Source organism: Betta splendens, chromosome 3 (assembly GCF_900634795.4).
Source record: "Betta splendens chromosome 3, fBetSpl5.4, whole genome shotgun sequence".
NCBI classification, from domain to species: Eukaryota; Metazoa; Chordata; class Actinopteri; order Anabantiformes; family Osphronemidae; genus Betta; species Betta splendens.
The window spans coordinates 10065569-10080436 of record NC_040883.2 but is presented as its reverse complement, the minus strand read 5'-3'; the positions used below and the strand labels follow the sequence as shown (position 1 = coordinate 10080436).

Below are 14868 nucleotides of genomic sequence, written 5' to 3'. Positions count from 1 at the left end.
TGATATACGTGCAGAGAATCAGCCTCCTCCATGCTGGGCTTTCTGTTGTTTCAGCTGGTATCTGCTCATCTCTAGTTCTGTTCCTACCAGTCACTAAACACTCATATTCATTAATTGTTAGAATCCTGGGCAGCACCTGTGGTTCCGGTTTGTTGCTCATTTTCATGTTTTGTGCCGGTTTTGTATCCTGTTCTTATATTTTTTTCAGCAGCATCCCACTCACGGAACCATTCCCCTGGCTTCGAGCACCCAGTTGCATCTGTACCAAGGCAACAGGTGAGACAAGCAACCCATCAGAAGAAACAATCTGAGGAATCTCTAGGACTGATCACCTGTGTTAGCAGAGAATCTATGTGGGATTTTATACTGAACACAGTTCCAGATCTCATCTGGATCACGAAAACGGTGCGGTCTGCTCTGCTGTTTCAGCGAGCTTGGGACTGCTGCACAAGAAAATTGTCGTGAGATCTTATCAAGATGAACCCTGATTCAAGTAGTGATCTCGTGTCATCATGGTTGGATGTCATGAGGTTGATTCGTATTTGTCCCCGATTCACATGAATGTTATGAAGTAACTGCCAACACAAATACATGCTGGACAGAAACAACCCAGCTTTTACCTGTTTTACCAATGTTTAGAACACACTCTGAAGGTAGATCACTGCAAACATGTTACATGGGATCAAAGTCACTAATCTGTTCTCGTGATGTCAGTGCTGCATCTGATACTTTACAGAGTAATGATGTTATAGAGATCAAAGTAACAGGACAGTTGAAATTTCATTTATCGAACAGATTCAGACTTGATCAAGTTTACAATGAATCTTCCACACTCAACAATCAGTCTTGGAGTTCCACAAGGTTTGGTGCGTGGTCCAATACTATACTGTACCTGTCTGTTCTCAGTTATCTGTCTATGAAACCATATAAAAACAAGCCAATTAGAAGAATTCAAATCCTGGATGTTATATTCAACTCCAACAAGACAGAGATTTTATAATATTTGTAAAGTATCTACTATCTCCACCTAATGAATGATGGTGGAACCATCTTAAACCCCAACTGGTTGTTTCCTCTTGGTCAGCGTCATGGTTCCCACTGTACGGGTGTGATTACCACATCGATATTGGCTCTGAGTTCCTTCTCAGTTTGGACTTTGTGTGATATTTCAGTTCAAATAGTACAATACTTTAAAGGAAAGATGATGTAATCTTACTTTCTAACCACCACAGGAGAAACATTTAAAGAGTTTTTAGTGATTCAGAAATGTTTCCATCCAATGACGCAGGAGGAGGAAGCACATTGTGTCACAGACCCACATGATTGTTTGATGAGTGAGGTGGAAATAAGCTCAAAGTCAATGCAGACGATGAAGAAATGTCGCTCTGAAATTACAGTGACACGATTGGCTAATGCCTTTTACACAAGACGACGTCCCCGTGGGGATCAGTGCAGCTGAAACGTGGTGTCTTCTCACCGCAGGACACCTCTCAATCATCTAACATGCGCTCGGGTTCAGAAACCCCTGTTCCATTGTTCTAGTGCTAGCAAATAATTCAAAAAGCTTCAAACAGACACTTCTCACTGTGATACAGTTACTGAAAACAATGAATAAAGAAACAACAATATGTCATATTCTAATAAAGAGGTAATATCATAGTCATCGACCTGTTACACTCAGAAGAAATAATAAAACAAGGCGCGCTGACCGGGTCTAGTCACTGAGCACCCGATAGCACCCAGTAACTTCACACTAGTTTAGCTTGATTCTGGCGCCACCTTCTGGACAAACGAGCACTAGCACGTAAGGAAGGGCCCTTCAGGTCTTGACCAGCTGTGGTTTGTGTATTTTACTGATCCTCCACACTCCAGATGTTGCTGCTTAGGCTGAAGTGTGCGTAAAGTGCTGATAGGATCCAGCTGTAGATTGAAATGATCAGATTAATCCTCATTGTCTCTGGCTTCCTCTCTGTCAGTCAAACCAGGTCATGAGCAAAAATGCTGACGACTCAAATAGAAACCCTCGAAGTCGGCCACATCACAGCCAAAACCACAGAGACATTGCACATGGAAACAGGAGGCTAGATGCCGGCAGTTTACCGTAACCATTATCATTTCATTTATTATATAAAAAAACGTGTTTGCACTGTTTAAAATGTTTTGTGCAAAATGGCGTTTGTTACCCAGACTACCTAGAATAGATCCGGTCAGGCTCACACATTAATGTGCTTTATTTGTCTAAGGAGTAACAAGTTTAAAGACCAGAAAACGACAGGTACTAATGAGTCACATTAGTTACGGCAGCTTCCCTTTTGTTCTTATTGGGTAAGAAGCTGTTCTAGTCAACAACGCAGCACAAAGCAGCACGAAGCAGCACGAAGCAGCACAAAGCAGCACAAAGCAGCACAAAGCAGCACGAAGCAGCACGAAGAAGAATGAAGCAGCATGAATCAACACAAAGCAACACGAAGCAGCAAGAAGAACTCCTTATGCAGCGCAGTGTCTCAAGTTTTGTGATGTCCCACAGTGTTAGTTTCAGTTGTTTGTGCAAGATGAGTCACTGAAACATTCGATAGCGCGCACACACACACACACACACACACACACACACACACACACACACACACACACACACACACACACACACACACTTTGTATATACATCTTAGTGGGGACTCACCTGACCCCAGCGTGACCCTGAACGCATCGTAGACTTTCTTATGTCCCCCAAAGTACAATAGGCATCTTTTCACATTACCAGCTTATATTGACTGCTTTGACCTGTTTTAGGAAACTGGATTTCACTCAGTCTTCATCATAACTTCTCCAGCAGAGCATCAATCACATCTTGCAAATGTGTAAACGCATTCTCATTAGATGACACATTTTCTCCTCTCTTTTGCAAAACAGTTTACACTGATGTCATTCAAACAGTCTAAACTCCATTATTTTAGCTTTGGTGACCAAACAGAAACCGTCTATTCCTAAGTATTAACAACTAGCAGGACCAGTATGAACTCACCATAGACCTTTTTGCCTCTCCTTCACCCAAACTTGTTCTCTGTCAGGATGGATGGAGGAGGTCTAAAGCAGAGGCTGGGGATAAATAGTGGCTGGGTCTAATCCTTCAAAAGATTTGAGTGTATATTGGTTTACAGACATTTTCAATATTTCAGTTTCTAAGTTTGAAAAAATGAATGTCATGGATTCAATAAATCAAAACATTTCTTCATTTGGATCCAATTCTTTGCACAAAAGGTAAATCTGACAGACTACAAACACAACACAGCTCCGAATAATGTCAATTCAGAGGAAAAATAAATGAATGAATGTGGTTAAGTCATGAACCTCAATTTTTTTTATGTGAGAACAACTTTTACCATTTGTTAAACTATTTAAACTAAACTAGTATGTAACAATATGTAACACATTTTATAACATGATGTAACACTATATAACTATTTATATCCAATTTTAATTCAATTTTATTTATATAGCACCAATTCATAATTTATCTTAAGGCACTTTACAAGGTAAGAACTTACACAACTAAACCCAACAAGGACAGTTGGACCAGGTACCGGACACAAGCAGGAAAACTGTAAGTCCCCCAGCAGTCTAAGTCTATTGCTGCTTAAAAGGAAGGTTTAAAGCCTGATCTTAAAGGTGGAGAGTGTGTCAGCTTCTCGAACCTGAAGAGGGAGCTGGTTCCAGAAGAGAGGAGCTTGGCTGCTAGGTCTGCCTCCCATTCTACATTTAAAGACTCTAGGAACCACAAGTGGCCCAGCGCTCTGAACGAAGCGTTCTGCTAAGAGCATACTATGAGGTCTAGGAAAAATGTGATCTCTCTTTCTAAGTCTCATCAGAACTCTGCATCTGCAGCATTTTGAATTAGCTGTACGCTTTTTAAGGAGCTCTTAGGACATCCTATGAGCCTAGAGGTAACAAATGCATGGATCTGTTACATAATGGACAAACAGGAACTGAAAAACTGGGCTGCAAAGCCCACAAACCCAACTACAGGGATGAAAGATTTAATAAAGAAACAGAAACAAAAAAATCTAACAACTCAAAATCACTGTGATGCAGGAAAAACTAGTCCTACTATTCAAAGCTCTAAACACAGAACGAATAACACACAGAACAAAAAAACAAACAAACCTTGACTTAAGACAGGAACAAGATTACTAGGTCAAACCAATGTAATATGAAAAATGAACTGACACTGCGCACAAACAAGAGCCTCAAATACTCAAAGACACAGGTGAAACTAATTACACAAACTACAACACAGGGAGCAAACAGGAAATGACAACAGAATCAAACCCAAAACGCCCCCAGCAGGCCAGAGGGACGAACTGTAACAGAATCAGTTTCTCTGCATCGATCTGAGAGAGGATTCCTCTATATTTAGTTTTATTTCCAAGATTAAGTAGGTGGTTCTGGAGATGTCTTAAACATATGATGTTAAAGAGAGATCCTGGTCAACGATGACACCCTGTGGTACCCCAAAGCTGATTCATGTGCATAAGGAGGATTTGTCATTACAGTTTTTATAGATTGCCTTGACTTGTTTTAAGAAATTAGATTTCCCTCAGTCTTCATCAGAACTATTCCAGCAGAGCATCAATCACGTCTTGCAAATGTGAAACCCATTCTCATTGAATTGACATATTTTTTCTCCTCTCTTTTGCAAAAGAAATAAGATATGACTTTACTGATCCCACCATGGGGAAATTCCTGTGTTTCAACAGCATTTTGACAGTTAACAGTTAAAACAATTAACGCTGATGTGATTCAGTCTACACTCCTTTATTTTAGCTTTGGTGACCAAACAGAAACCGTCTATTCTTAACTATTAACAACTAGCAGGACCAGTATGAACTCTCCATAGACCTGTTCGCCTCTGCTTCACACAAACTTATAAAAGGGTGCCAGGTCTGTGTTGTTCACTGCCAGGTTGGATGCAGGAGGTCGAAGGCAGAGGCTGGGGATCCATAGTGGCTGGGTCTTATCCTTCAAAAGATTTAACTGTTGGTTTACAGGTGTTTTCATCAAAATGAATGTTGTAGATTCAATATAACTGCATTAAAGCATTTCTTCACCTGGATCCAAATTCTTTGCATAAAAGGTAAATATGACATAGACTAGACAACAACTAGCAATGGGCTACAATGATGCACTGATTCACACTGAGATCAGTGATTTGTAATTAGTTTAGACAACTGTAACTGTTTAGACAGTCATGTGAACTTTCATTGGACGGCTGCGTCAAAGCAATCAAAACAAACTGTAACATGAAAAAACCTGAATCTGTTCAACAAATAGGATTTAACCCATCCCAGTGGTGCTGCTGCTTTGCAGTTTTTGCCTATTGTTTACTATTGTTTTGCAAAATTTGGACCAATATGTCAAAACTCTACACACAACCCAATTAGACATCAGCACTCGGGGGTTAACAACTCACATTTTTCCAAATAAAGCCCTGCAACTCCTTCTTCTAAAAATGACATAATGACATCCTTTTGGACCCTGTATTATATTTGGTTCTGGCCACCAGACCTCATTGACTCTTCCACATCTGACTCCTCCCTCGCTCTCTCTCTCTCTCTGTTCTCCTCTCATTAATTGATCAATGATTTTGTGTTTACAGTTTGTATTGGTCGCTTTGACTCAGCCGTCCAATGAAACAACACATCCTCTTAACACTTCACACACAGGTCTAAACAATGTCTCCAATGTCAAAATGTCATGCTTTTGTTTGCAAAAGGCTGTAACCGTGTCAAAACAATGGAAATACGCAGCAAAAACTCATTTCGCCTTCAAACAATACAACCTGCAACCAAGTATATGAACACGAACAATCAGTCATAACAAGTGGACAGCAAAACACAAACCACTGATCTCAGTGTAAATCAGTGCTTCATTGATTGTCATTGTAGCCTGTTGCTATTTGTTGTCTTTGTAGTTTAAGTCAAATTTACCTTTTATGCAAAGAATTGGATCCAGATGAAGAAAAGCTTTGATTTATTGAATCCACAACATTCATTGTCCAAGCTGTGTCTGAAAACTGAAATATTGTAAACATTACAGAAAATACATGTAAACTAAGCTACAGTCAAATCTATTGGAGGATGAGACACAGCCACTGTTGATACGCAGTCTCTGCTTTAGACCTCCTCCATCCATGCTGGTAAAGAACAACACAGACCTGGTTCCATTTTTAAGGCCTGAAGACTGATAGCAAATTGAAAACTTTTGTGGAGTGTCAAACAGGTGCTATGGTGGGTTCATACTGGTCTTACTAGTTTCTAATAGTTAGGTTTCTCTTTGGTCACCAAAGCTAAAATAATAGAGTTTAGACTATTTGAATGACGTCAGTGTTAACCGTTTTGCAAAAGGGAGGAGAAAATGTGTTCACAGAACCTAAAACGGGTTCACACGTTTGCCTAATGTGTCTGATGCACTGCTGTAATAGTGATGATGAAAATAAGTGGAAGCTAGTTATGCAAACAGTTCAAAGCGATCAAAACAGTACTGAGGCTTTGGTCTAAGTACTCGCTTTTAGTGTGTAAACAATGGGCAAAAGCTGTAATTCCAATGCTATGTTCCATTCTCTGTAACCCGATTTTGTGCTCAGTTGAATCAAATGCAGCACTAAGATCTACATGTAACATGTACATGTTCTAAAGAACAGAAACTAAACCACTGTCTGTAACTGTGACTCTAACCAGAGCTGTTTCTGTGCTATGATGTTTTCTAAGTCTTGACTGAAAATCTTCCTACAGGTTATTCCCACTCAGGTCAGATAATTGTCTAGATTTGTCTGAAAGTCTGTCTGTAAGTCTGAAATTGACCTGTATTTGCCTGGTTGTCCAAGGTCCAGAGTAGGTTTTTCCAATAAGGTTTAATCATGTACACTACCACGCTATACAACCCTTTATAACACTATAAAACTACATATAACACCATGTAAGAATGTGAATGGATGTGATTCTGATTAGTGTGTTTTAAAATGTATTTTATTTCAAGTAAACTAAAATCTTTGTGAGGCCGCAACATTCGAGGAGCTCATTGACGAGAAGTCATTGACAGTAAAACGCGTTGAAAGCGACAAGATAAAGATCCTTTTCAGACAAGTGTCACGAAAGCCAAAGGAAGTTTATCAGATGATCAGAGCAGATTAACCACTAAACTCAGTTCACCTCTAGTCCAAAGCATAAGCGGGTCAGAGGGGTCTGTCGCAGGTGGAGTCACAGACAGCGCTGAATGAACCCACAGGATGGATCAGACCTGACACCTGCCAGGAGAAGCAGGTCAGAGCTCAGCTAATCTCCCTCATCAGGGCTGTGGAGGTGTTGATTGAGCCTGATCTGATTAACAGTAACTGAGCAAACTGACGATAAGAAGGTGATATGAGCGCATCCGTCAGACTCCCACAGCACAGAAAATACATCAGTCAACCAAACTGATGAGGCCTCAGTGTCGGAATCACCGCATGGAAACGGGGTTCCTCAGGTGGATTTGATGATGCCACTTTATCACAAACACACAAGTTAACATTTAACATGACATGACACAGTTACAGCAAGGCTTCCACACAAAAAATGAGCTGAAATAATTGTGTTAGAAAAGTAATGATGACCTGTTTAATTCTACAAAAGCTATGTGTGTGATGAGGATGTGTTGTTTTAGGACCACTTTGTTTCTAAGAAGTCAAATAAGTCAAAAAGGTTCCATCAACAGACTGTTCATCTGGAGGAGGCAACATCTGTCTAACACCTACAGTCCTCCTCTGAGACTGACAGCTTGAATCATAGGAATTTGGGTTCAGATGATTTTTACTACCATGAAGGAGTCAGAGTAATTCTTTCTTTTCATTCCAGATTTTTTAAATTGAATCACGCCCTCAGATCACTTCCTCCTTCTCTTCCTCAGTGTCATTCTTCCCTTATCCACATATTTATGGTTTCCTCCGTAGCTTCTGTGCAGAGGTTCTCTGCTGCTGTGTTGCATTCAGGGGTCGTTCCTCCTGTTAGTGGCCGCGTGCGTGGGACCGATGCTCAGCTTTCGGGTCATCGTAGTAATTCTGAGTAATAGCCTTTTCGCTCGTCGAAGATGCTATCAGCGCTGAAACGTGTCGTTCTCATGCTGCCAACCACAGACTGACTTCACCTGACTGTGCGGTGATGCTGAGACGACAGGAAGTCTGTGTTTATCAGTGCGGCGATCTCGTGGGGTCAGATCGCTATAAATCAAGCTGATGTCAGAGCAGTCTCACAGACACTGGATAGAACAACATGAAGCTCGGAGCTCTGCTGGTAAGACGATTTAATCACTACTATTACTACTGTACTAAATGCTGACTTGCTCTAAACGTGGTCCGAGGGTCTGACGGAGGCAGACCTGAGCCCAGAGTCCGGTGTGACGTCGCCTAACGTGCGCTCTGGCCTCAGGTGCTGTGTGCAGCCGTGTCCTCCGGCGCCACGGAGTCCGAGACGCCGGCCGCCGCTCCCTGTGCCTTCGCGCTGGTGCCGCCCACAGACTTTGTCTCCCTGACCAAGGAAAGCGGGAGCATCCACAACCGATCCCTGTCGCCGTGGAGATGGAGGTCAGTGACGACACAAACCTGTCAAACCTCAGGTTACAACTTTAAATGTAACCATAATAAATAACATATAAAGGATTCATTTGATTGTGTTTTTAAATTAGATTTCCACTGTCTCTTTAACATAAATTTCAAATTACAGACACCTTTTGCGATCAGTTCTATTTCAGCCTTTGATCTGATTAGAGTCTTATTATATCTGTACTTCATGAGTACATGTTTCAAAGGTTTCAAGATAAGATAAAGTAAAAGGAATCTGAGATCAAATTCTCCCAGACTGGTCCTGAAACACAAACGGCCCCTTCGTTCATCTGAGTCGTTCTTCGTGTTCTGACAGTTCTGTGTGTTCAGGTCGTCTAAGGTGAGGAACCGGATCCCGGCCACCATCTGGGAGGCAGAGTGCACCAGCAGCGTGTGTTCCAGTCCATTCCCTGGACACCAAGGTGGACAGTACCTGAACTCGGTCCCGGTCTATCAGACGGTCCTGGTCCTGACCCGGCAGGAGAGGGGGTCTTGCTACGTAGCCTCGTACAAGTCTGTGGCAGTGGGCTGCACCTGCGTGTTGGCCAGATACAACTAGCTCAGAAAGACATGGATGTAATTATGATCATTGATGCATGTGTTTAATAAAGTCGCCTTCATGAAGCCTGAACAAGTGTCTGAAGAAATAAAACCAGAAAAACCTCCAACCCCTAATGTTGGATTCTAAGTTACTAACTTACTCCTCCTCTTTCCTTATCCCTCCCTCCTCCTCCTCCTTCTCCTCCTCCACCCTCTTCCTCCTCTTCCATCCCAGTCTGTCAGCAGTCCATCGGGTCTCATGATGTTCATAAATCTAATTAGCTGAAAACAATGACACAGTGACTTGGTGTGTGTGTGTGTGTGTGTGTGTGTGTGTGTGTGTGTGTGTGTGTGTGTGTGTGTGTGTGTGTGAGAGAGACCGGACCGGGCGGTGAAAGACTGTCTGCTGCTCGGTACCAGCTCTGACCCTCTTACCTCTGGACCTTGCGTTTTGTGGATCCTTCCGTTCGGAAGCGCGACTCAGACTTGTTGTTTGTGTGAGTATGTTGTGTTGCTTGTGTTTCCTTGTTGCTGCTGCCGTGTCTGTGCTCTAAATCCTCCGCTCCGTGGGTTAACCCTTCTAACCGGGAGCCCTCCTGTCTGTTCCCATAGCAACCTGAGCAAACCTGCTTCGTCCCCCATCATGCCTCGCGTCTCACTGTCTCCTCCCCCGCTGACTCTCACCCTCCTCCCTCTGTTGGACCAGCTGCTCCCCTCGCTGCCCGCCACCGTGCGGGACGCGGACGTGCCTCCGCTGCTCCGGCGGCGCTTCGTGCTGTCGGGGTACCGTCCTCTGGGCCTGTCGTGGCGCTGCTGCGTCCTCAGCCTCTTCCAGATCCATAATGAGACGGTGAACGCGTGGAGCCACCTGTTGGCGGCCGCCTGCCTGCTGATGCGCTTCCTGGCGTTCGCCGTCCTGCAGGGAGGGGTACCTCGCTCTCGCTGTCCCGTAAGCGCTTCGACTCCGCCCCGCTCGTGCTGATGTCTCACCTTTGACCTCCCCAGGGCATCCTGGGCTTCCGGCTGCAGGGTCCTGAGGGTCAGGGCTTCTCTGTGGACGTCTCGTCGCTTCCTCTCGTCCTCTATGTTTTCTCCACGGTTACATGGCTCAGCTGCAGGTAAGCGCTTCAACGTGTTTGGAGCCCAGGACTGGGCTCTGCTCGGCACAGACAGGGCCACGGGGTTCGGCTGTGGGTAACGCAGACTTGCTGCAGCGCCGCAGCTCACCTGCTGCAGTCCCACTCGGAGCAGACGCACCGCGCGCTCTTCCTCCTCGGCTACGTGGGCGTGGGCGTCTACCAGTACGGCGGTGCTCTGGCCCTGTGGCTCTACAGCTCAGATGGCGCCTGGACACAAAGCATGCTGGGACAGGTGCGTGCCCCGGATCCGTGCTCAGAAACAGAGCTGCGTGAGGAGCGCTCTGACGTCGCTCTTTGCAGGTCTTCCTCCCGGCTGCTGCTCTCCTCGCCTGGTTCTCCTGCAGCGTCTTGTGCCACGCGAAGCTCCAGTCTGCGCACAGGAAGTTCTGCCACGCGGTCCCGCTCGCGTGCTCCTGTCTTCTGGGCATCAGCCCTGTTGCCCACCGTCTCACCGCCCACCGCTGGTCCACTCCTTCTGTGCTTGTGCTGCACTTCCTGCAGGTGATGTTTGTGTGTGTGCACACACCCACATGTCCCCTGCAAACCCATGTAGACTGTCTTCTCTCTTTTGTCCAGCAGGTGGTGCTGCTTCTGTTGTCAGCCGCCTTCTTCGCTTGCCCCGTCCCGGAGCGATTCTCCCCGGGCTCCTATGACGTCATCGGCCACAGCCACCAGCTCTTCCACGTTCTGTCATCCATCTGCACACTCGTCCAGCAGGAGGCGCTCTTCCAGGACTTCCTCTGGCGGCGGCCGGGGCTGGTGAGGGAGCTCGGAGGGAGGCGTCTGCTGCTGGCCTGCGCCTCCTTCCCCTGCCTGGCGTTGAGCTGCCTGACGACGGCACTCGCCATGATGAGAAAAGCACGAGCCCGACTGAAGACAGAGCAAAGATAGAGGAAGACGAAGCTTAGAAGACGGCGCCCCCTCAACGTGCACAGATGCTTTGAGGCACATGAGGCTCCCCCCAGAGGACGGGTTGAAATGCAGAGGTTAATTTCCCCAATGTGGAATGAATAAAGTTCAATTCTATTCAGTTATTTGAAGCTTTGTGTCTGTGTTGTGTGTGTTTGTGTTTTGGTGTGAAGGGTCTTCCACAGGTTTATATATCTTTCATGACCTTGCGACCGTAGAAAGGCTTCGTGAGCAGCTATTAGCGCTCAGCCCGCATCCATGGGACACAAACATGGTGGTGGTTGTGATGGCGGTTGCTGGTGCGGCCTCACTCCAGCAGTCAAGCAGAAAGTTTCCGTTGGGGTGTTTGGGTGGAGTCGCTGATAAACGTCCGTCGTCCAACGTGTGATGTGGTTTTGGTCCAAGGAGCTTATCGGTCCCAGCTGCTGCTGGTCGGACCAACTGTCATGCACGCTGTTTATTATTGGAGGCCGCGTCGCGGTTGGAGAGGCGGGGGCCTCCGAGCTCCTACTGTCTGTCACAGACCGATCTGATGCGTGTTCCTCTGTTCGCCGCTGGACTGACTAATGCACACGTGACAGGTGCCGCCTTGTTTGCATCCGTGAGCCCAGCGGCTCCGTGTTTGCTCAGTCTGTCAATGTGTAAACCTGCAGCAGGAGCAGCCTCCACTCAGGTACGTCCACTCCACTCGCACCGCGTTAGTGTGTTTAACCACTTAAAGCTGCTGCTGCTGCTGCTGTGTTGACAGCCTTGAAGTCGGGAAACGCTTCTTTATTCCAGTCTGAGCTGACTTGACTTTTTCATTTGCACGGTCGGATGTTGCTCCTCACAGGTTTCAGTCATTTACCCAGTGGAGCTGAACTGGCATCGTTTGAAGGAGAACCCGATGAAGGCAGGCGTGTTGTTAGGCGGTTCTGGGCCGCGCTTCACGCTCCGATGTGTTCACGCTGAAGTCAATCCAGGAAAGTTACAGAGTGGAATTAAGCAGCTTTTTATTTACCAGCTGTTGGGCTGAGACTCAGCTCCAGTTTAAGGCTGGAGCTGATTATTGTGGAGGTTTATTCTGACGACGTGGGTTTTCTTTAGACGTCAGACTATCTGAACCTTGACTTCACATTAATGTTATGTTACTACACATTAATCAGCTCAGGGACAGAGCGTCGCTCTGTGTTGTCAGGAGATTTTCTGCTCGTCCAGATCTTCTAATTATCTAATTTTTCGTGTTATAGAACCTGTATACTTGACTCACATTATTAACAGTGTTACGGACGGGTTGTCCTGATGACCAGGCTTGTCTGCCTGTCATGATTATGTAGACGCACTCTGTGTTGTTGTGTAAGGCCACAGACAGGCCCGCTGATCCGGGATCAGCCCAGATGTGTCGCTTCTTCCTGTTGACAAGTTCCTTTTGTCACCTGTTGAAGGTTTTGTTTAAAAAGCATTTGGGCCATGAGTTGATGTTTTTCTGGAACGGTTTTGAGCCCAGGTTCTAACCGTGACCCAGCTGGTGTTATTTTCCACTCAGTGTAAGTTCTGCACAGAGGAAAATAAAGTCAGATCATTTTGGAGGCAACTTTTTGTCTCAGTGGGAGGAAGTGACTCTGCACCTCAGGTAGTTTAAAGCTTTGTTCAACCCACAGATTCCACACACATTAATGATTTACCAGGAAATGTGGCAGCTCAGTGTATCACAGGTTAAGATCCATCGTTTACACGGAAGCCGGCTTCCGCATGATGCCCATCCCTCTCTCTCCCAGCGATCATGGCTGCCATCGGAGCAGAGGTCACCAGCTCATTCTTCCTGCCGCCGGGAGTCGTCAGCGTCTTCATCCTCCTCCTCCTCCTCTCCATCTTCCTCACGTCTCTCTGCAGCGACTGTGGCAGGTTGGTGGTTCTATTCTCATGGATGCATGTTTCACTGGCGCCTCTCAGCATCTCTGTTTACGTTGCTCACGTTGCTTCAACGACCAACAAAACGTTGACGTCTGTGCTTCGCTGTTTTTCCAGACGTTCGTTTGAGTTGCAAGAATCAAGTGTAGACAAACATCCCTCATCCCTCATCAAAGTGGTGAGAGGCCTCTGCTCTGTTCTCCTCTGGCAGCCACGTGGAGGAAACGTCTGATGTCACGTTTGTTGGCAGGTGAAGCTGGAGGACGCCATGACGGCCCGAGAGAATCCCATGATCCACGAGATCCAGAGCGACGAAAAAGGTGAAACCTGCCAGAACTGCTCAGGTTCTACAAGTGTGGCGAGAACCTGGTGGATGTCGGACCATCACGGCGACACAGCGGTGGTGGACCGGTCCTTAATGGCTCACAGACGTCAGCGCGGTTTATTTGGTTAATGAAAGATTCCAGCTTTTCTATTAGGAATTCAGTTCAGCCACATGGTCATTGTGTAGCTCTACAGAGAACCCAGGAAAAGGGTCAGGGGAAAGGTCAAAGGTCAAGCGAAGGCGTGAAAGCCACTGTCTATGAGTTCACAATTTTATCTGTGCCTGTTCAGAGAATCACCTGAAGGAGGGAACCCGAGTCCAGGCCGCTGCACCGAGCAGCCACATGGTGGCGCCACCGCTCAACCAAGGTTGGTCTGAGCAACAGTGAGAGCTTTGGCTCAGGTTGTGTTTGTGCTGAATGGATGAAGATGGTTTGGTGGTTTAGTTTAACGGTTAATAAAATGAGTGGAGCATTAAACCACAGCACAAACTCACTCTCTAGCCTGGGGGAAGGAGCTGAGGTTTGCAGTCTGACAGCAGGGTGCTTTGTGTGTGTGTGTGTGTGTGTGTGTGTGTGCAGCGGTACGAGCTGAGGAGGAAGCCTCGGCCCAGTTCACCCCGTGGAGGAGCCACCTGACGGGAGCTCACAGCCGAGGTGCCCCCTCAGAGACGGTCGCCCGTTGCAGCAGCAGCACTGGTCGTCTTCACTTCCTGCTCTCGTCTGTGTGCAGATCACATCTACCACACCATTGGAGAGGAGCAGGCTGCGCCATCACCTGCGGCCAATCAGGAGCCTCGTTCCGAAGCAGCAGCGGAGGGTCTGGGCGGCAGCAATGTGAACTCAGTTTACGCACAAGTCAGCAAGAAGGCGACAAAGACCCCGACCGCCGCCACCGTCCATCCACCTGAACAGGTGCAGGAGGAGGAGGAGTCACCACCGCTGCCTGGCAGGACCGCGGACGTGGAGGCATGATGACGAAGGACGAGGAGGACAGGACTGACGGCTGAGAACCAGCAGTTAAACAAGAAGGAACAGCAGTGAGTGCAAACAACGTGAGTGCAAACAGCTGGACTGGAGCCTACGTTTCCCATGATGCAGCTGGATGCTGGTACATACTCACAGAGAGCAGTGTCTTACTTTAACCAATGATCGTAAACAGGAAACAGTTTGGTCATTGAGACACTGAGTCAAATGATATAATGTGAAGGTGTTGTGGATGTGGTGGCAGAAGGGAAACGAGGATCCTTCACCTCATTTGAACCTTTAATGATAACGTGCGTGTTTGTTGGTGGCTGGAATGAATGAGTCAGCACAGCTTCTGGAAACTACACAACAGCACAAAATAAATGTGCTGTTTATGACTGTTCTCTGTTGGTGTGAAGAGTCTGCGAGACACATGTAAATATAATAAAGCTACATTCAAGTTCCTTTGTTC

The 14868-nt window shown here is 46.3% G+C and overlaps 3 protein-coding genes across 5 annotated transcripts; all 3 read left to right on the top strand.

Moving 5' to 3' along the window:
- Window positions 1-8187: 8187 nt before the first annotated feature.
- il17a/f2 (interleukin 17a/f2) lies at window positions 8188-9188 on the top strand. Its single transcript, XM_029143978.3, has 3 exons — window positions 8188-8321; window positions 8457-8611; window positions 8960-9188. Exons 1-3 carry the CDS (start codon window positions 8301-8303, stop codon window positions 9186-9188), a joined length of 405 nt encoding a protein of 134 aa, XP_028999811.1. The 5' UTR covers window positions 8188-8300.
- A 611-nt stretch (window positions 9189-9799) lies between these two features.
- LOC114851992 (membrane progestin receptor beta-like) lies at window positions 9800-11342 on the top strand. The gene is made up of 5 exons (XM_029143974.2): window positions 9800-10097; window positions 10175-10287; window positions 10384-10540; window positions 10609-10809; window positions 10888-11342. The coding sequence occupies exons 1-5, from the start codon at window positions 9813-9815 to the stop codon at window positions 11197-11199; spliced, it is 1068 nt and encodes a 355-aa protein (XP_028999807.1). The 5' UTR covers window positions 9800-9812; the 3' UTR covers window positions 11200-11342.
- A 269-nt stretch (window positions 11343-11611) lies between these two features.
- si:ch73-204p21.2 (uncharacterized) lies at window positions 11612-14860 on the top strand. Of its 3 annotated transcripts, none has more exons than XM_041070028.2 (7): window positions 11612-11890; window positions 12050-13101; window positions 13225-13285; window positions 13358-13427; window positions 13723-13800; window positions 14013-14087; window positions 14164-14860. In XM_041070028.2, the coding sequence occupies exons 2-7, from the start codon at window positions 12980-12982 to the stop codon at window positions 14403-14405; spliced, it is 648 nt and encodes a 215-aa protein (XP_040925962.1). In that variant the 5' UTR covers window positions 11612-11890; window positions 12050-12979; the 3' UTR covers window positions 14406-14860. The 3 variants fall into 3 exon arrangements, with proteins under 3 accessions (XP_040925962.1, XP_040925961.1, XP_040925963.1); XM_041070027.2 differs by having other exon boundaries at window positions 11615-11890; window positions 12975-13101; XM_041070029.2 differs by lacking the exon at window positions 14013-14087 and having other exon boundaries at window positions 11622-11890; window positions 12975-13101.
- Window positions 14861-14868: the final 8 nt, after the last annotated feature.

What these genes read in the sequence shown, in the direction of transcription:
- il17a/f2 (XM_029143978.3), top strand. Translation starts at nt 8,301, where the DNA reads ATGAAGCTCGGAGCTCTGCTG. An exon ending in TGAAGCTCGGAGCTCTGCTG is followed by an intron (nt 8,322 to 8,456) that starts GTAAGACGATTT and finishes CTCTGGCCTCAG; the next exon opens with GTGCTGTGTGCAGCCGTGTC. An exon ending in CTGTCGCCGTGGAGATGGAG is followed by an intron (nt 8,612 to 8,959) that starts GTCAGTGACGAC and finishes CTGTGTGTTCAG; the next exon opens with GTCGTCTAAGGTGAGGAACC.
- LOC114851992 (XM_029143974.2), top strand. Translation starts at nt 9,813, where the DNA reads ATGCCTCGCGTCTCACTGTCTCCTCCCCCGCTGACTCTCACCCTCCTC. An exon ending in GTTACATGGCTCAGCTGCAG is followed by an intron (nt 10,288 to 10,383) that starts GTAAGCGCTTCA and finishes GACTTGCTGCAG; the next exon opens with CGCCGCAGCTCACCTGCTGC. An exon ending in CACAAAGCATGCTGGGACAG is followed by an intron (nt 10,541 to 10,608) that starts GTGCGTGCCCCG and finishes CGCTCTTTGCAG; the next exon opens with GTCTTCCTCCCGGCTGCTGC.
- si:ch73-204p21.2 (XM_041070028.2), top strand. Translation starts at nt 12,980, where the DNA reads ATGGCTGCCATCGGAGCAGAGGTCACCAGCTCATTCTTCCTGCCGCCG. An exon ending in CTCTGCAGCGACTGTGGCAG is followed by an intron (nt 13,102 to 13,224) that starts GTTGGTGGTTCT and finishes CTGTTTTTCCAG; the next exon opens with ACGTTCGTTTGAGTTGCAAG. An exon ending in GGCGCCACCGCTCAACCAAG is followed by an intron (nt 13,801 to 14,012) that starts GTTGGTCTGAGC and finishes GTGTGTGTGCAG; the next exon opens with CGGTACGAGCTGAGGAGGAA.